The 20,848-nt window shown below is 35.8% G+C and overlaps 2 protein-coding genes across 2 annotated transcripts; both read right to left on the bottom strand.

The window, feature by feature from the left end:
- Positions 1–317: 317 nt before the first annotated feature.
- Positions 318–11,473, bottom strand: LOC145560413 (acylamino-acid-releasing enzyme-like). The gene is made up of 18 exons (XM_081621664.1): positions 11,329–11,473; positions 10,137–10,312; positions 9,706–10,015; positions 9,303–9,524; positions 8,985–9,203; positions 8,779–8,847; positions 8,291–8,429; positions 4,681–4,832; positions 4,514–4,596; positions 4,305–4,426; positions 4,134–4,212; positions 3,257–3,434; positions 2,869–2,929; positions 2,658–2,780; positions 2,134–2,331; positions 1,799–1,867; positions 1,330–1,406; positions 318–1,078 (listed from the first exon to the last, which is right to left on the bottom strand). Exons 1-18 carry the CDS (start codon positions 11,463–11,465, stop codon positions 1,015–1,017), a joined length of 2,478 nt encoding a protein of 825 aa, XP_081477790.1. The 5' UTR covers positions 11,466–11,473; the 3' UTR covers positions 318–1,014.
- Positions 11,474–19,138: 7,665 nt separating this feature from the next.
- LOC145560412 (actin-depolymerizing factor 5-like) lies at positions 19,139–20,848 on the bottom strand. Its single transcript, XM_081621663.1, has 3 exons — positions 20,705–20,848; positions 20,340–20,599; positions 19,139–19,610 (listed from the first exon to the last, which is right to left on the bottom strand). Exons 1-3 carry the CDS (start codon positions 20,723–20,725, stop codon positions 19,460–19,462), a joined length of 432 nt encoding a protein of 143 aa, XP_081477789.1. The 5' UTR covers positions 20,726–20,848; the 3' UTR covers positions 19,139–19,459.

The raw sequence follows: 20,848 nt of genomic DNA, 5'->3' as shown, positions 1-20,848 counted from the left end.
TTTAGCGTCATAATAGTAACATTCCTTAATTACAGGGATAAAGAAGTACCCTATTGTCTTTTTCAATGATTTTAACACATTTAAGTCTATATCAACTAATTATTCGATTATATAACCTAATAATTCAATGGCATTGCCCTCCATGGTTATCAAATTATTGTACACCTTGTTGATAAAATTGATTTAAAATATATCACGTTAATTGTAATAAATGAGTATTATTTGTGAGACATAAATTTATTTTGTTACATACTACACTTATTTTAAAAAAAAGCTTTAAATAAGATAATAATAAATTAATACGGAGTAATACTTAATTTGGAATCAAAAGAGGAAAAGCAAACATAAGCATAGTTGCATAAAGTGTTTTTACACTTATTACAATATTTATCTTATACATCTATACAGGGTGTAATGTACTACGATCCCTAATAAGTCAACATGAACGTTTCATTTCATTTAAGGTTACATCTGAAAGTAGAAAATACAATCTAAGGGCTTAATTGGCTTTCTATTAGTCAATGAAAATATGTCAAAGTAGCCGTTAGTTTATTGCAGTAACGTGGGCATGTTCATGTGCAATTGTGCAAATATGGGCGATACCATAAAAGACATAGGTAGTAGGGTTCTTTGCTAATTAATCCCCTAGTTTGTTGTCAGAGTGCGCGCATTTAGCCGTTAATTTAACTAATGTCTTGATAAAGATAACTAATCACTCTATAACTTTAATTACAGTTTAATTTGGCATTTCCATAATCTAATTCAGTTCAGATGCTTGAAAACGACTTTTTCTGAACGCCATTGCTGGACCTGCAGTGTTGTACTGATAATAGCACACTATTGCCCGGAACTATATAGCACAGACGTAAGTGTAAATGCTTATTAAGAGCTTTATCAGCTTCTCAAGAATGAATGTTACACGAAATAAATGATAGGAGGGCAAAGCTCTTTCAGTTTCTTCAAGCAATCGATTCAATTTCCCTCCATGCGTGCCGGGAGCCTATCAGTTCCTGTCTATTTACAGTATTTCTTGAACCAAACTCCAATATTTAGGAAGCTTTCAAAGTCGGATTGCGGTCTGCAATGAAGACAAGGAGGGTCAGGAGTTACTATTGACAAAAAGCATGCACCTTTAGAAGTTCATAAACTTAACACAAACTTGTTTCGGGCTCAGTCAGACAGTCACCCAACATTTCATAAATGTCACCCCTATTTTGTCATCCCAAATCACATACGAAGTACTGCACAAAGGGTGGACTTACATGTGATTAGGGAAGACATTTATTAATTTACACCCTTTGTATACAAGATATATGACAGGTTGCTTACTTGTCAATTGCGTGAATATCTTCCGGAAACACAATTATCTTGACTTCAACTCCTCTTTCCTTCAATGCCTGTGCATACTGTACTTGTACAAAAAGCAACATGTCATTCTTTTAATGTTTTAACATTAGAATTGAGCGAGGGCATGATTGAAGAGCATCCCAGAGCAAAAACAGAAAACAAATCAAGCACAGTTTAAATGTCTTAAAAATATAGCTTGGAGCAGATTGCCGGAACTCAGAAGTTTGTACAATTACAGGAGCAGATTCTCTGCTTGGACTAATCTTATGCCAAAAGTTATTGCCAAGTTATGTTGCAACTGATGTTTGATCATATTGACAAACAATTCCTTCAATAAACACCCATAGTACAACCATGAGAATTCTGATTCTAACATAGCCACAGCTCATACGAATAATTGCATAAAAATAGGTGCTAAAGAACAATTAAGGCAATGAACAAAGCATGTTACCTCTAATCCATTGCTGGATGGAACTCGGAGGTCCTTAGCACCTATAAGGAATATAATGGGCGTTTTGACCTGCAAGATAGTTCGTATAGACATCAATTCAGATTTTTTTCTTATGAGGGGCAAAAATGTACAGAATTGATATGTAAAAGCAGTTATTCATAGGGAGTAATTTGCAATGTTTACTCCCAAAGCTACAGATTGATCATTATACCATTGAAATGTAATTGATATATCATACATAGTACATGCAAGGCACTTGATGAAAGGACTTGTGGATTGTCATTTTTCAAAATTTCAGTCACCATGTTAGCAATGCTTTTTTGAAGATCATTTACCTTGTTGACATGCGCAATGGGAGACTTGTCATAAAGGACACTTAAATGTTCCTTTGAGGGTGCACTAGTAAAGTGCGCTATTCCCTCTTTCCCAAATGACTCCACAAAACACCAGTCGGGGATATCACTAGTACTGACCATCGAAACGAGGTTACATACAGGATTCCTGGCTGCTGCAGCAGCAAACTTTTCAGGAGCCTGCAACAAGTAAACACCACACACAAGGCAGCACAATGTCACAAATCTGTATTTCAGTCACAAGGAAAGCCAGGGGACAAAAAATTCAAATGCCTATAAATTTCATAGAGAAACAAATCAGGGCATCATCCCAGTGCCTCTCAGAACATCCTGCCTACACAGGTCATGAGAATTAAGAAGTGGGTTCTTAAGCTTAGCCCTTGCAAAAAGAGAGGCTCTTCAAAAAAAATATATATATAAGTATAAATGGGTTCGAGATTATTGTTGGGAATATTAAGCCTTGGAAAGAAGGGAAATAGAGGGGAAGGGGGGGGGGGGGGCAACACCTGTCCAATGAGATGGGTGGTCAGAAAGCCACCATGAGAACCACCCAGAACAGTGATTTTAGAGGGGTCCACTAATTTTAAATCAATAGCGTAGTCTATTGCTGTGAGCACATCACCAACATCCTGCATCAAATACGGAATAATAAGGCCAAACACAATACAGTAGGCCAAACTCAAATATGATAAACATAAACTGGACAGTTGCCAGCACCTGAAATCCTATTTTCCCGGGAAGAGACTGTAGCGCTTCTTCTCCAAACCCTAACGAGCCTCTGTTATACAACACCAAGAAAGTATAAAAACAAATATCCCTGGAACTACTTAATAAGTATAAATTAAAATTTTGCAAAATCTAATGTCTACCTAGAGTTTATCAAAGTGCAGTAGTGATGTATTGCAATACAAACACTACTTTCCCAGCTCATATTATTTGGTATTCAGGTTTCTCATACAAAGCCAAGATGAGCATTCTATAACTTTTTACCTCTACCACAAAACTCGATGATAGCGTCGCACTATCATCTATTGCATAAAATATCTTATGGTAACTGCTGTAGCTCAATTTTATAAATACTTAGATGATTGTACTCATGCCTTACCTATAATTAACAATTAGTAAGTTATAACCAATTGAAGAGAGGAATGCCAATGACTTAGAGAAGCCCGTTGTTGAGACAGTGTGTGGCCCCCCATGAAGAACTACAATCAATGGGTTACAGGAGTCACTTTTCTCTCTTTTGGCAGACACAAATATGGCTTCAATAGGTTTGGAAGCACCTGAAAAAACAGAACCAGCATTTAAATTATTGGGATAAATAACAAGAGCCATGACCAAATCAAAATGTTAAAAAAAAAAAGCACAAAACGAGAAAAAAACTAAGCAAAAGATGAGTTACAATCCCAACAAAGCATAGCAGTATCACTTTACTTGTCTGCTTCACTTTAATAAGCGAACTAGGGGCAACTACAGAACTTGGCACTTCCTAAGTTTAATTTGATCAAAAACTGAAATTTCATCCTAAACAAATCACTCCTATAGTTCTATCATAGTATCAAGGAATAACCACTAGATTATCAACTATCAAGTTTAATGATAAGCACCATAAACCTCGCAGGTTTCTGATTGGGATGTTTGAGAGTAGTAGCTTGGTCAAACAACAAAGGAAAATTGACTACTGAATAAATGAGTCCAAAAAATTTGGAGAATAAGTACAATTAACATTTAATCAATAAAAAGTTAGCAACAAAGTCTCTCATAAGGAACAGAGCAAACTTAACAGCTAAGCACTACTATGCAGCTTCAGCTTTAATTAGTCATTTCATAAGGTATTTGATAGCTCGTGTAATTTTTTAAAACTTTGGGGGGGGGGAGGTTATTTCGGCTAAAGATAAAAGGAGGTCTGTACTTGAATTTTGAAGCTACATATTCAAGAAGCAAGGGCATGTTTTCATTTTAACAAGACATTCAAAAGCTACCTTCGGAAGAGTTCCCTGATCCGTCCCTCACAGGAACCTTCATAATGCTGAACTGAAGGGAAGACAACAAGGATTCGACCTGCAATCACAATTAATTACTCATTAATAGTGCTGTACACACTTCCTAGTCATGCAAGTGCAGAAATGAATGCATCAAAATAAACAGTGAACCTCCTTAGAGCATCTGAAAGCAAGGCCAGATACATCTTGCCAACTCCATGAAGCACTTGTTGAAGATTCTTTAAGAAGCGAACCATATTTGATTTCTGGAACCTCTACTGGGCTGCTACAAACTGAAATTACTCTCAAAGCTAAGAACTGAGGAAAAAAAGTGCATTCACACAACGAAAAAAAAGATGAAGAAAGAGTAATGGACATACTAGCAATGATATTATCTTCTTCAAGGGAGAGAAGATTCCATGAAGATGTAGAATCATGGGGTGTTAAGCGCAATACATTACCACTGTAAAATGAAAGTTATATATGAGGTAATCAATCAGTAGAAAAGAATTAGCAGTGAGACTTGACACATGAAACCTTTTGCTACCTCAGTATATCCACGGAAAGTATAACTTGGGTACTTCCCCATATGGAAGATAAAATGACAGTACGCCCATCAGAGAGCCATGGGTTCGTCAGGAAGCTGGAGCAATATAGCCCAGGGAAGCAACCATCCCCAGGACACATCACAACAGGAACCTACATTGTGAGAAGAAGCACGAAAACACACTCAGATAAGAGGAACAAAGCTCACCGATTTCTTTTCTAATTTTGAAAGCAATTTTATATTGCAATTTGTTGACTTTATATACCATTCCATTGTAAATAGATGAATATCATAAATACAATGTGGTTTTAGAATTGTATATGATATTTTTATGCTCTAATGGAAAATTATATCAGCTGTCCATAACATGCCATTGTAACTAACACTACCAATCTACCATATAAGTACGAAGTATATGGTTGTATACCCTATGATAGTATGGTACCATGTACATATAATTGGACCTGGCTAATAACTTAATCCTAATAGTGGGCTAGTAGACTGTGATTTCAAGATTTTTACTGTAAATTAATTGAATGAATTTTTTCCTGAAATAACCATTATTTATTTCTTAAGTTTCAAAATTATTATTATTATATGAAGCATTTACATACATTGCTTTTGTTGCACGATAAATTAATCATACGTAGGATTTTGAAGCATAGATTTTACAAGTTTTACTTATTTGTTGACTATTCACACACTACGACTGATACTTTATTAATGTTGTCCCGAATCAATTACATTCTAGAAGTTTTGTTTATTAAAATGTATTTGTTTCTTAATTAGTTTTATTATGGTGGTTTAAAAAAGGGATATTCCTAGTAGAATAAACAACATTTAGTTATATTCGTAGTAGAATAATCTAAGATTTGGGATATATTGACTAATCCATTTAATTTGGTCACCATGACTTCGATAATTTTAATACATGTGATTCGGTCTTAAACTATATTAAGTTTCTTGGTTCATGTGAAATTGAAGGACCTCTATAGTTCTATACCCCCCCTAAGAAAGGTAACAAGGTCTAGGTAAGACAAAGCATCTTAAGAAATGATAACAAAAGGTGGCTTAAGGCATATATGAGATGGTTCTGAGAACCAAGTAGGCCTCTTGGGGCTCGTTGGGAACCAAGGAAGCATCTCGAAACATAATCTTGGAAGGTAAATAAAATGTTCTCTAGAGGCCAAATTTGAAGACACACGAAATCTGACCATTTAATTCAGGAGCTTTTGGGACCTAGTGTCGAAAACTCAAGAGATAGTAGAAGATGCATCTTGGGTTCATGGAAAATTGGAACCATATACAACCAATAGTTGGTCCCATAAAAGCCGTGGTGGTCTTGGGTTAATGAAGAGAGGCGTTTATGTAAACAGCTAAATTGACAATTAAAAAGCAAAATGAATGATTCTAACCACCCAAATGACTTCTCAGAGTGTTGTGGGATCCATGGATAGCACCCTGACCGATTTCCTTTCCGGGCCAAAAAAAGTAAACAATCGCCCAAATCGGAAGGCTATAATCCACGCTTTAAGACCAATTTCGGGAAATTTTCCCAAAATTGAATTGAACATGTGGAGTGTCCCCCGAGATCATATAAGTTGTTTTGAACCATAACATGACAAATAACGAGTCTATAAAGTCCCGAGAATGAGTTTGGTTCAATTATGTGGTTATTTCGAACTTATGTTGCAATGGTAATAAAGAGTTCAAGGAGATGGTTCATTGGTTCTAATTATCAACTTAGCACCCCACGTTCCTATTAAAGAGTCATGAACCCTTCATTGGGTTATCATTTATACCCACACCATTCATTACTAACTATACCATTATGTTGTTGGTGCACTGGGTTGTTTATATATACTATTATATTGGTATTTATTACTTTACAATAATAATGTTGACTTTGGTTAATTGCTTACTATTATTCATAATAAAATGAAATATTATTTAGATGTCAAAGTATCCGCAACGTACGGAACATTATCTCACGGTGGCAACAAAAATCTCACAGGGATGGCATAGCCTAATAATTTGTATTTCGGAAGTTGAGACTTGGAAGAATGGAGGATGATTAAAAAAAAAAAAAAATCATTACTAAAATTTGAAATTCAAATTATAATTTTTCTAATAGTAAAGCTCTAAAATATGTTTTAAAAAAAATTCTCTACAGTTTATAAAAATTGAGGCATTAAGGTCTATATGCATATCAGTGTTAATGATCAGATACAAGTATTTGACATGTAATAAATCAACTTAAATAAATAAGTATACAAAGTACTTAGCATACATTGCATATATTACACCTCACACGCAAGATAGCAAAAATAAGGATGGTAAGAGACTAGAAGGAAGTTAAAATTTCAATGCACACCATTACCTTTTCTAATTTTAAAAAATCAATTATATACTGTAATTTGTTGACTTTGTATACCCTTCAGTTGTAAATAGATGACGTTATCATATATACATTGCGGTCTTCTATGTTACTCGGACTCTTTCATTTACCTCACGTGTCCGTGTCGACACGACACGTGTCGGACACCGACACCGACACTTGGACACTTCATTTTTAACTAAAAACACAACTTTTTCCAAGAAAATGGACGAGTCCCATAATATTTTTTATGCTCTAATGGAAAGTAATTAATACCATGACACTCACCCTGAGATTCTTTCACAACACTTGGAAAAAACACAAAAGAGAAAATGGAAAGCGGTTCATATGAAACAATTCTAAGAATAAATTTATATGAAAGACCATCTCATAAAAAAGGAAAAATTAATAGGAAAGGTCCCAGCTATTAGCATTCTTCTTTAAAAGGGTCAAACTATTGATTGACTCATGACAATCCCAACTATGGGGTGCTCCTTCCAAAACGGTCCTTGACCTGTTTATGACCGATTAAGCAGGTTATTGACACCACATGTCACGAATCAATTGGCTACTGTTTTAATGTATTATTATTATTATTATTTAAAATGTTCTCCCCCCATTCTACCTACTTGACCCGTTACACGGCCACCAAGCCATCAATCTCTGCACCGACAACCGCACACGAACGGATGGACCCGTAACCACCTGTTGCTGCAACTTCACTCCTCTCCCACTAGAACCCAAGCCATACTCTAAAAGCAACCTCACTTCCTAAACCCAGCCACCATCATAGATCATCCTATACACTAGCCACCTTTCTACTTTTGCGATCTCTTCCTCTCAAGTTGAACTGTGTAGGAACGTGGGTGGTGGTGAGCAAGGATAGGTGGGCGATATTGTGGGAAGTGGTGAGCAGGAGACAGGTGGGCTTGGGTCTAGTTGGATGGGCTGATGGGCGGTGTCTAGTGGTTGGAGATGGCGTGGGCTAGGTGGAGAAAGAAGGGGTTAATTAATTAGATTTTTTAAAAATGAATGATTGCAACACGTGGCAATATTTACCGGTTACCCAGTCATAACAGGTCAAGGACCATTTTTGGAAGAACCCCTGATAGTTAGGACTGTTGTGGATTAATCAATAGTTTGACCCTTTTAAAGAAGAATGCTAATAGTTGGGACCTTTCTTGTTATTTTTTTCCCATAAAAAATTTAACATTGCAAAATAGTACACCTCACCACATCAACAATTTTGGAGGATAAATTTAGATTTCCATCGGTGGGCCAATCTATACGATGTAGTGAATTTGTAGCTAAATGTGCTCCTGAGTCAATAGAAGCTTCGGCAGACAAGAAGATAAGGAATTTGCCATCAGGACTGAAAAGATAAGGGAAAAAAAATAAATCACATAAATCTCAAGATTATAGGTAGTCAGTAAATTTTTGGTTCTGCAAGAGGCTAGCTTGACATTCAAATCAAAACCACCCTTGCCCTAACGCTTATAATTAACAAAAACCAGAGAGCAAACTGAAAATGTGTATACAATTTCATATACATATTTTCACAGAAATCACATTTTGATTATAAAAAGAGATACAATCAAGAGTTGATAAAGCATTCTAACAACTGCATATGTCAAAGTCTAGCTCATTAAATTCTTGAATTTTCTCACACAAAGCATTCCATTGAACGCTTGAATGCTTGATAGTTGATACACAAATCATACCTGAACATAGGGGAGAATGCACTATTAATTCCCTGAGTCAATATCACCACCCCCGAGTCTTTGTTGCATCTGTGATACATGAACAAACTACGTCAAATCAAGTGCAGATACATGTACCAGCTCAACTTATGTAATGATTAAGAAAGGAAGTCAGGTGTAAAAAATAGGGGGCAGATTACTGAACAGATAGATAGAAGGCAACTCACCTATGATCAGCATCATCACCTGCTAACTCATTGAATGGACTGCAGGCAGCATACATAGCACATGGCCTATTATAGCAGTACTTCATGCCAAGTTTTCTTGAATCTGATGACCACCCAACAAAGATCAATATTTGTTGTGAGACTTTTGATGATGGAGCCCATACAGCTTGACCAACGCTCAATGAATTTTTAATCCCTTCAACGGCACGTACCTCACCGCTGCATAACATTATAAATAACCAACATTTTAGATAAACCACATTATGATAAAGAATGCACACATTTTTCCCTCATCTAACTCAGAAGGTGATGCAGAACCTGTCAACATTGATGACAAAGAGTGTAGGCCTCCTTTTATTCGCATACGTTTCCCCCCATCCCTCTTCCCAATCCCCGAGGGCTTTCCAGCTGTTACAATCCTTATCATTGGAACTTTCACTATTGTAACCATATGTATTGAAGATTGGTTTAGGAGGGGAAGGCTCTTCAGCAACATATGCAATAAGTGTTTCATCAGAATTCCAGGAAACACGTTCAAACCTGGTAGACAGAAACAATAGGGAGAAAAAAAAAAAGGATTACTGCTTCAGCATCAGGAAAATTACGAGAAAATAAAAGCTAAAAGTAATAGGAAAAATATATATCAAGACCGAAAATGTAGTAAATGCCATAATCTATGTGAAATGAACTTAGAGGTAAAAATGTGAGGATCAACCATTACCATCCATCAGAGTAGACTGAACCATGAGTAGATTGGGGGATATGAAACTCCTTCTCCAAGGCTGAAGGGCCCCATATTTCAAATTTGGTGGGAGAATCATTCTCAGGGTTTCGAACCATAAGAAGCTTTGAACCCGATGGTGAAGGCACCATTAATGATACCCCTGACAGCTCCAAGGGGAAGGGGGACCATTCGAAATTGATGGGCTTGTTTCCATCCTTTCTTATATAAGCAGATATCAAAGACTTTCTCGACTTATTTGCCAATAGATTTGACTGGTTAATAGAAAACATTGCTTTGGAATCCTTGCCTGCACAAGTTTATGGGATCAAAGGACAACTTTACTACAGATATTAGTATGTTCTGAAACGATTAATAAATCAGCCATTGTCCTGTCAAGACCAAATAATGAAAATTGAAGTTGCTTGTACCTGTATTTGATTTGAACACCCAGGCTTTGTTAATGCTAGGAATGCTAGTAAATTGTAAAAGCAATTTCGACAGAGAATCATATTCTTCAACCATGGTTGAGTCCAAGCCCAATGGCAACTCCTTTGAAGGTTCAGCTCCAGAAACATCCATTGCTGAGACGATTGACAACTTTTTGCTACAATTGATTATAAACGATAAAACCATAAGATAGGCAACAAAATGCACCTTAAACGTTTTTCAAATACTGTAAATTTGAAGGTACAAAATGTCAAAAATGCACGAATGAGGGAGGGTATCTTTACAAAGTTCACATCTTGTACAAGAAAACAATCAACCACATCAGTCCAGGCCTTTATCTACACCATGAATGAGGCTGAATACCAACTACCAAGGGCTGTTTGCTTGTTACCCCGGTATCCTCTAATCGTCTTGTTCTTTCTACCCAAATTAGATACTTCTATACTAAAGCAATCTTGGCGAGGGAAACTCCCAGTAAGATAATCTTCATTGCTACAATTTATTTTGCACACTTTTTAATTTACTAGTATAACTTTAGTCCGGGAAAATCCTAACAATATGACAGAAAGTACTTATCCATTGAAAAAACTGATTAAGACAAACTTGGGTCAATGTTATCAAGCAAAACAGACCAATTAAAACTAACCCTCTTATACCCTAACTGGGTGTATCAATGCCTACTATGTTCTCAACCTTTGAACAAACCCAAAACAAACTCTGAGTCGAACCAATCAAGCTAAACAGACCAGTTATGCTAATATTTAATGTGTAATCACCCAGTGTCAATTCCAATTTTCAGTTGGAAATAATCTGACGTTTCCACCCAAGATCACCTTGTTAATCAGAAACATCCACTCATTCTTATCATTCAAAATCAATTGAAAGAATTGCTAAGAAAAATAAAACAATTATGCAAATTAACCAACACAAGAATTAAAAGATGCAGAATTTATGGGCATATATAATCCAATACAAATTAATCAAAATCAGAAAGTTGGACCCTTTGATTGTCAAAACAGTTAGCAAAGCACAGATAATATTCATATCAAGGAACACAATCGAACTAAAACAAAAAAAAAAGTCAAAACAGTAATCAGTAGTTAAATAGTTAAGTGAAGTGGGGTCAACACTGTGCAGTGAACAAAGAAAAAAGAAAGTAAAAGAAGAACTTACAATGAAGAACGAGGAAGAGTGATTGAAGACTGAGAGTAAGAAAAGGAAAAGGGTGGAAATAGGGAACCCAATTTCAATGGATACAAATTCAAGTACCCACTTTTGATTGAGGATGCGGAAGCGATATATCTTGTCATTCGATGCTTCCCATATCAGAAGATTCTATTGTGCTGCACCTATCTACTTGTATGTTACAACTTACAAGTTACAAGTAAATTTCCGAGGGCAAAGAGAATAGAGAGACATGAGGGGTAGACGAAATTTAATCTTAGTTTTTTTTGGGTAATATTAACTTTTCTTTGAACAAGACCTTTTATGGGTCGATATCAAGGTGGAAAAAAAAAAGCCAACAAGGCCTGCAAAGGTGGTAATGGGCTAATGGCTACGACCCGACTTTGTAGTCCAATATTGGGTTGGACTTAATTGAGAGTCAAGTATCTTATATAGAGCTGTCAAAAGTTGATCCGATTCGAAATACCGACTCAAACCCGCTTATTAACCAACCTATTTGAACCCGAAAAAATGGTGACCCAAACCCGACCCGACCCGACCTAAAACAAACCCTAAACCCGAATTGACCCGAGCTCGAACATGAACTGACCTGGAGATGACCCGACCCGAATGTAACCCGTAAATTATTGACCTGAACCAAACCCGACTTGAACCGAATGACCCAAACTCGTTTTAACCCGTCAAAACCCAAATTTAACCCGACTTGTTACTAACCTGACCTGAATTCAACCCGACCCGTACCTAACCCGACCCGAATTTAACCCAACCTGTTACAAACCCGACCCGAAATCAACCCGACTTGTTATTGACCTGACCCAAATTCAACCCGACTTGTTATTGACCCGACTCAAATTTTACCAGACCTATTACTAACCCGACCCAAAAATTCAACCCGATTTGTTACTAACCCAACTCGAAATCAACACGACTTGTTATTGACCCGACCTAAATTCAACCCAAATTGTTCCTGATCCGATTTCAAATTACCTTAAATGCAATTTAGACCACCTTATTATTGTTGATCAAAACATTTTGTCTAGAGAGACTAAATCGGTCCAGGACAGCAAAAGAAAGGAGCATCATCCTCAAGCTTACCACGAACATTTATAACAACAAATAATGATCATATATGATTCCCAACGGCGTTATATGACCCTGAGATATATCTCCTAGAATTTCAAGACTTTCGACACTGGGCTTGAAACCTCAAAAATTTCTCAAAAAGCGTGGATATTAGCCTTCAATTTTGGAATTTTTTGACATTTTTTCGTCCGGATATAAAAATTGCCAAAATGTTTACCATGGTCCCAAATACCCTCCGAGAGTCCAATTGGGTGGATGGAACCATCCAATTTGCCTTTAAACGACCAATTTACCGATTTACAACTTACACCGATTTGATTAATTCAACCCTACCACGAACATTTATGACAACAAATAATGATCATACATGGTTCCAAACGACATTATATGACCCCGAGATGTATTCCCTAGAATTTCAAGACTTTTCGACACCGGGACCCGAAGACTCCAAAAATTCTCAAGAAGCGTGGATATAGTCTTCAATTTTTGAATTTTTTAGCTTTTTTCGCCCGTAAATAAAAATTGCCGAAATGTTTACCATGGTCTCTAATGCCCTCCGGGAGTCCAATTGGGTGGGTGAAACCATCCAATTTGCCTTTAAACGACTAATTTACCAGTTTACAACTTACGCCAATTTCATTAACTCAAGCCTACCACAAACATTTATGACAACTTATAATGATAATACGTAGTATATGGTTCCAAACGACATTATATGACCCCGAGATGTATCCCCTAAAATCTAAAGGCTTTTCGACACCGGGCCCCGAAACCTCCAAAATTACTCGAAAACCGTGTATATTAGCCTTCAATTTTGGAATTTTTTGACATTTTTTCGCCCAAAAATAAAAATTGCCAAAATGTTTACCATGGTCCCTAATACCCTCCGGGAATCCAATTGGGTGGGTGAAACCATCCTATTTGCCTTTAAATGGTCAGTTTACCGGTTTACAACTTTTACTAATTAAATTAACCCAAGTCCACTACGAACATTTATGATAACATATAATGATCATATATGGTTCCAAACGACATTATATGCCCCTGAGATGTATCCCCTTAAATCTCATTTCTTTTCGACACCAGCCCCGAAACCTTAAAAATTTCTCAAAAAGCGTGGATATTAGCCTTCAATTTTGGAATTTTTTGAATTTTTTTCACCCATATATAAAAATTTCCGAAATGTTTACTATGGTCCCTAATACCCTCCGGGAGTCCAATTGGGTGGTTGGAATAACCAATTTGCCTTTAAACGACCAATTTACTGATTTACAACTTGCACTGATTTCATTAATTCAAGCTTACCACGAACATTTATGACAACATATAATGATCATATATGGTTCTAAACTGCATTATAGGACCCCAAGATGTATCTTCTAAAATCTCAATCCTTTTCGACACTAGGCCCCAAAACCTCCAAAATTTTCTCAAAAACGTGGATAGCATTCAACTTTGGAATTTTTTGACTTTTTTCGCCAGGAAATAAAAATTGTCGAAATGTTTATCATGGTCCCTAATACCCTACGAGAGTCCAATTGGGTGGGTGGAACCATCCAATTTGCCTTTAAACTACCAATTTACCAGTTTACAACTTGCATTGATTTCATTAACTCAAGCCTACCACGAACATTTAAGACAATATATAATGATCATTTATGGTTCCAAACGCCATTATATGACCCCGAGATGTATCCCCTAAAATCTCATTTCTTTTCGACACTAGGCCCAATACCTTCGAAATTTCTAAAAAAGTGTGGATATTAGTCTTCAATTTTGGAATTTTTTGACATTTTTTTCCACGGAAATAAAAATTCCCAAAATGTTTACCATGATCCTTAATACCCTTTAAGAGTCCAATTGAATGGGTTGAACCATCCAATTTGCCTTTAAACGACCAATTTACCAGTTTACAACTTACACCGATTTCATTAGCTCAAGCCCACCACGAAACTTAATAACAACAAATAATGATCATATTTGGTTCTAAACGACATTATATAATCCCGAAATATATCCCTTAAAATTTCAATACTTTTCGACACCGGGCCTCGAAACCTCCAAAATTTCTCAAAAAGCGTGGAAATTAGCCTTCAATTTTGGAATTTTTTTACTTTTTTGCCCGGATATAAAAAAAGCCAAAATGTTTACCATGGTCTCTAATACCCTTTGGGTGTCCAATTAGGTGGGTGGAACCATCCAACTTGTCTTTAGACGACCAATTTACCGATTTACAACTTGTACCGATTTCATTAATTCAAGCCTACCACGAACATTTTTAACAACATATAATGATCATATATATGTGATTCCAAATGACATTATATGACCTCGAGATGTATCTCCTAAAATCTCAAGCCTTTTCGACACCTGGCCCCAAAACCACCAAAATTTCTCAAAAAACGTGAATATTAGCCTTTAATTTTGGAATTTTTATATTTTTTTTCCGCCTGGAAATAATAATTGCCGAAATGTTTACCATGATCCCTAGCTAATACCTTTCGGGAGTCCAATTGGGTGGGTGGAACCATCTAATTTGCCTTTGTTTACCGGTTTATAGCTTGCACTGATTTCATTAACTCAAGCCTACCACGAACATTTATGACAACAAATAATGATCATATATCGTTCCAAATGGAATTAAATGACCCCGAGATGTATTCCCTAAAAGGATAAAATTTCAAAACTTTTCGATACCAGGCCTTGAATACTCCAAAATTTCTCAAAAAGCGTGGATATTAGCCTTCAATTTTGAAATTTTTTACTTTTTTTCGCCAAAAAATAAATATTTTCGAAATGTTTACCATGGTCCCTAATACCGTCCAGGAGTTCCATTGGGTGGGTGGAACCATACAATTTGCCTTTAAACGATCAATTTACCGGTTTACAACTTGCACCGATTTCATTAACTCAAGCCTACCACAAACATTTATGACAACAAATATTGATCATAAATGGTCCCAAACAACATTATATGACCTCGAGATGTATCCCCTAAAATTTTAAGACTTTTCGACACTAGGCTCCGAAACCTCCAAAATTTCTCAAAAAGCATGGATATTAGTCTTCAATTTTGGAATTTTTTGATTTTTTTTTTTGCACGAAAATAAAAATTGCCGAAATGTTTACCATGGTCCCCAATACCCTCCGGTAGTCCAATTAGGTGGGTGGAACCATCCAATTTGCCTTTAAACGTCCAATTTACCGGTTTACAACTTGCACCGATTTCATTAATTCAAGCCTACCACGAACATTATGACAACAAATAATGGTCATATATGTGGTTCTAAACGACATTATATGACCCCGAGATGTATTCCATAGAATTTCAAGACTTTTCGACAACGGTCCCCGAAACCTCCAAAATTTCTTAAAAAACGTAGATATTAGCCTTCAATTTTGGAATTTTTTGAATTTTTTTCGCCCGGAAATAAAAATTGCCGAAATGTTTACTATGGTCTCTAATATCCTCCGAGAGTCCAGTTGGGTGTGTGGAACCATTGTATTTGCTTTTAAACGACCAATTTACCGTTTTACAACTTGCACCAATTTACCGGTTTTCAACGGCCAATTTAATTAACTTGCACCGAACCCGACTTGAACCGAAATTGACTAACCTGTTTTAACCCGTCAAAATCCGAATTTAACCCGACTTGTTACTAACTTGATTCGAATTCAACTCGACCCGAATTTAACCCAATATGTTACAAACCTGACCCGAAATCAACCCGACTTGTTATTGACCTGACCCAAATTTAACCCAATTTGTTATTGACTCGACCCGAATTTTACTAGACCTATTACTAACTCGACCCAAAAATTCAACTCGATCTATTACTAACCCGACCTAAAATCAACACGACTTATTATTGTCCTGACCTTAATTCAACCCAAATTGTTCTTGACTCGATTTCGAATCACCTTAAATGCAATTTAGACTACCATATTATTGTTGATCAAAGCATTTTGTCTAGGGAGACCAAGTCGGTCCAGGCTAGTAAAAGAAAGCAGCATCATCCTCAAATATAAGAGTTAAATATAGTATATATTTGTTGTATGGTCAAAGGAGATAATTATCTTCATAAATGATAAACTATAGTTGCCTAGTATATTGCCATATATATTATAGTCAAAGGAAATAATTAACTTGATAAAAATGATAATTATCTATTTATGGTTAGTTGAACCCGAATATGACCTGACTTAGAAATGACCCGACCTGATTGTAGCCTGCAAATTATTGACTTGAACATAACCCGACTTGGAAATGACCCAACCTGATTATAACCCGTAAATTATTGACTTGAACCGAACTCGACTTGAACCCGAGAATGACCCGACTTGAAAATGGCCCGATCTGATTATAACCCGCAAATTATTGACTTGAACCGAACTCGACTCAAACCCGAGAATGACCTGACCTGATTCTAACCTGCAAATTTTTGACTTGAATCGAACCTGACTCGAACCAGAGAATTACCCTAAATCGTTTTAACCCGTAAAAACCCGAATTAAACTGACCTGTTATTAACCCGACCTAAACCTGACCCAAACCCGATAAGAAGTATGACTCGACTCAAGCATGACCCAATCCAAACCTGACCCGTATAGGTTATGGAATTAATCTGAAATGACCCGACCCGAGTTGACCTGACCCATTCTTATCTGACCTAAACCCGACCAGTTTATCCGAATTGACAGCTCTAATCGTATATGTCACATTTAATCGGTATGAGTATGTATGATTTTAAGTGGCTAAGCTATATTCGCCGGATACATCACTATTTAGAATTTGAATGAGGCCACTTTGGACCCATTTTATCGGTCATAGCTTAATTTATTGGAAATCTTCATAAAAGCTTTCTACTACTTTGTATTAGTCATTAGACCACCAAAATGTAGTGACTTTAAGTTTTTAGGTCATATTTACTAATGTTTTCCGTATATAGTAAATAGGTAAGAAATTAAACATAATAATGAATGAGAGCCAATTTTTTCTATACCAAATCTAGTACAATACGAAGTACTCCGTAATAGTTTTAGCTCATTAATTAGGAAAGAGTGCTAGAAATTATCTTGTAGAAATGCGAAAACCGAGCGAGGATTTAGCTATTTATCAAGTTCACATGGTCCCTTGATTAATACTCTGTATCACTGATTGTAGTCTAATAATTATTGGCTAATCTCCATTATTGCTACCCATTTTCTAACTAGACAAACGTATTAGGCTAATCAATACTATTTTGTTGGTGTCACTGTCTTCAGATCTAGACATATGCTAGCCATTTTGATGGCCTTTTGCCAAAATAATAAAATCTAGGAATCATATTATCAGCAAGCAACACATCTTAAAGTTTGAAGAATTATTAATTAGGTGAATATGTTATTTGATGGCTCAACTAATTAAATTAGATTTATAATTTTTGTACAAACAAAGTCAATACGTACTTTTCTATACTACACAATTAATACTCAATGAGATATCTACACTCAATAAGATGCCAAAATAAAATTCAATAAGAAGGGAAATTAAGGAGGAAAGAAAAAAAAAAAAAAAAAATCTAAATCATACTTGCTAGAACAGTATTTGAAGATAAGGAATTGAAGTGTACAAAATTTTAAATTATTCTCTTAGAGCGCAAGACAACTCAACAATTGAAACTTAAAAGGGATAGAGATTTTTGCTAGGTTAAACCATTCACAATTGCTAATTAAACGTTGAAGTTATCCCAATAAGATTAGGCTAGCCGACTACTAGTGTATTAGCATGCACGTCGTGCTAATGTTATTTGATGCATATGCGATTTAATTAGAAGTTTATATTAATAACCTTGCAAATTAAACCCCGGGTGCATTCTCCAAGTCTGTCTCGGTAAGTGTCGTCAAAGGAACATTGAAATATGGTAATGGACCAACGTGCATCCAAATAGAAGGTTCATTACAGATGACCAAATCTGTGGGGTGAAGAACACCATTCGTACAACCTCGACAATTTCCCACTGCGACAGAAATTGTCAGTTTTATGCTAGATATAAATATACATATATATCAACCTCGTCATCTCTCTCTCTTCTCTTAGCCTTAAAGTTGTAATGAAAGCGTTTCCGGGGCGAAATGGGGAAATCCATCTCCTCCCTACTACCAAACATTGTAGATACATAGTAGGGATAAAGCCAACAAGGCCCTGACTATAACAAATATCAAAACCCTAGCTCTTTAAAGAGAGGAATCAAGACATCTACGAGAGTTGTAATCCACAAAATATCAATGGAATAATTGTTCCCGTATATTTTTCTACCTCTTTATTTGTATGTTGCAGGTTTGAATTTTTATGGTTTACACTAGCATTAGACCATCATTAAATCTACTAATAGCACAATTGATATCACAGGTTCATCATAATCTATATAGGTCCTATCATTTAATTACAATTATAACACATAATGACCCTACCTCATCCATTTAGACTTGGTGGGTGATAATCGAATGAAGTGTGCCTCCACTTGGGTAGAATAAGGTCAAATTTCTTATACGGCTTCATGTTTTCTCTTTTGATCAATTAATTTTATTTTGATGTTGCTCTACCAATTGGGGTGAAACATCACTATCGTTTTGATCATAAAAAAGTTATAAAGAGAAAAGAATCATTTGTGTTACAATAAAGCAAATTTGGTGGATAAAATCCAAGGTGGGGTGGTGCATCAACAAATAAAGATGGCTAAAACTACTATTTTATTACTTGATTAATTAGTACAAGTGCCCACCTCAATTATTTTAATTTACCAAATTAGAAGATTAACATACAAGATACAACAAGATTAGCATGATTTCAAGTACCACCAAAAACAAAAAAGAGAGACAACAAGAAAAGATCAAAGGAGGGGAGCAACAAAAACTAGCTTAGCAAACACATTGATTAAAGCTCCTCCAATTTAATTATACTACCTTTGATCTAAATCTAAGGTCATCAAATGAAAGACACATAAATTAGAACATCTGTTCTCGAGGGGCTGTTAATTTAAGATTAACATTAGAGTTAATGAGCGCGATCCTTGATGATGTCGAACCCCATCTCACTAGGCTCGGTTGCTTGGACTTCGTAATGAATTCCATCTAATGCTCTCCTTATCCCTTCCTTTGATGTTGCATACAACATTTTTGCCCTAATTCTTGATGCTGATGGTGCCCTGAAATCGTAATTATTTACAATATTAGGTCCATTGTTGTCATTTTGTATACAAACAAACATCATTTTGAGGAAGTAAAAAGTGCAATGTAATTTTCACAAAGTGCTTGATCGCGATAGTGTAAGCTTTTGAGCTAACTTTCGGTACTGTCGGTAATGAATTTATTATAATTTTTATTTAATACTAAATAGAATTGATCTATACTGATATTGGTTTGAAAATAATATGATGATCGAATAAGTTTATCTGTATCAATTATTTTTATTACTCCAATTTTTAAAAATATATTCTTTTAACCTCAACCCAACAATAACAATGATCAATGAATCTATACTATATCTCAACACGGGTTCATGAACACACATTCTTGTCATTCTTTAAAGCATCTAAGCATATGCTTATAGAGTTATTGATACATGTTGATCAAACCGTTCTTTAAAATAAAACGTACACCGTCAGAGTTGTTTAATCAACATGTCTAATTGTTCATGAACAAAATAAATGCATACAAAATAATAAAACAATCAAAACTATTTCCTCTTGATTATTTGAATTCACTTGAATCAAATCACATAAAATCCATCCTACTTGACCCATCAGCTACCCTACACTTATGTACGACTTTTTATTAATGAATTAATTTATCAGTAAATTTATAATTATGATTTTAAATTAAGAAATAAGAAGAAATAAAAAAGAAAAAGAAAAGAGAGGGAGTGGCGTAAATACCAAGCGATGAAGAAGATCTTGCTCTTGCGGCAATTATCGACGGTGACAAAATCAAAATCGAAGACGGCGTAACGGCAATCGTCGTCGGGAAGAGAGGCGGCGAGGTCATCGTAGCCTTCACCGGCGGCGCCGACCTTATCGACGGTGAAACCGCCGGACTTTTCATCGATCTTGAATACGATGTAGCGATGCACCTTCTTCCACTTCATCTCCATAAACGAGTTCTTACATTCCTCTGTTACTCTCATCCCCATTGTCGCCTGTTAATTATGATTTTAGCATATTCAATTTAATGTTAAAAATTTGTAAAAATAGATTATGTAATTAGAATTAACAAAATAATTAAGATAAGAAAATTGTATTACCATCTTAAATGCCATAGCCATGTTGTTTTGATGGGTTGCTTTGTTCTGCTGCTCTGTCGAGTTTGAGTTTGAGTCTGAAATGAACAAGTGTTTTGGTTGTGAGTTGGATGGTAGTGATGTGGCAATGGGTTGGACTTTATATAG

The sequence above is a fragment of the Chenopodium album genome, chromosome 9 (assembly GCF_948465745.1).
Source record: "Chenopodium album chromosome 9, dcCheAlbu1.1, whole genome shotgun sequence".
Classification (NCBI taxonomy): Eukaryota; Viridiplantae; Streptophyta; class Magnoliopsida; order Caryophyllales; family Amaranthaceae; genus Chenopodium; species Chenopodium album.
Note: the sequence above shows the minus strand (reverse complement) of the source record. Positions and strands in the feature narration are given on the sequence as shown.

Coding starts and splice junctions, on each gene's coding strand:
- LOC145560413 (XM_081621664.1), bottom strand. CDS start 11,465: ATGACAAGATATATCGCTTCCGCATCCTCAATCAAAAGTGGGTACTTG. Junction 10,313..11,328: donor ACTCTTCCTCGTTCTTCATT/GTAAGTTCTTCT, acceptor AATCAATTGTAG/CAAAAAGTTGTCAATCGTCT. Junction 1,868..2,133: donor CCATTGCGCATGTCAACAAG/GTAAATGATCTT, acceptor ACTATCTTGCAG/GTCAAAACGCCCATTATATT.
- LOC145560412 (XM_081621663.1), bottom strand. CDS start 20,725: ATGGCTATGGCATTTAAGATG. Junction 20,600..20,704: donor TGGCTATGGCATTTAAGATG/GTAATACAATTT, acceptor CATAATTAACAG/GCGACAATGGGGATGAGAGT. Junction 19,611..20,339: donor AAGATCTTCTTCATCGCTTG/GTATTTACGCCA, acceptor TTACGATTTCAG/GGCACCATCAGCATCAAGAA.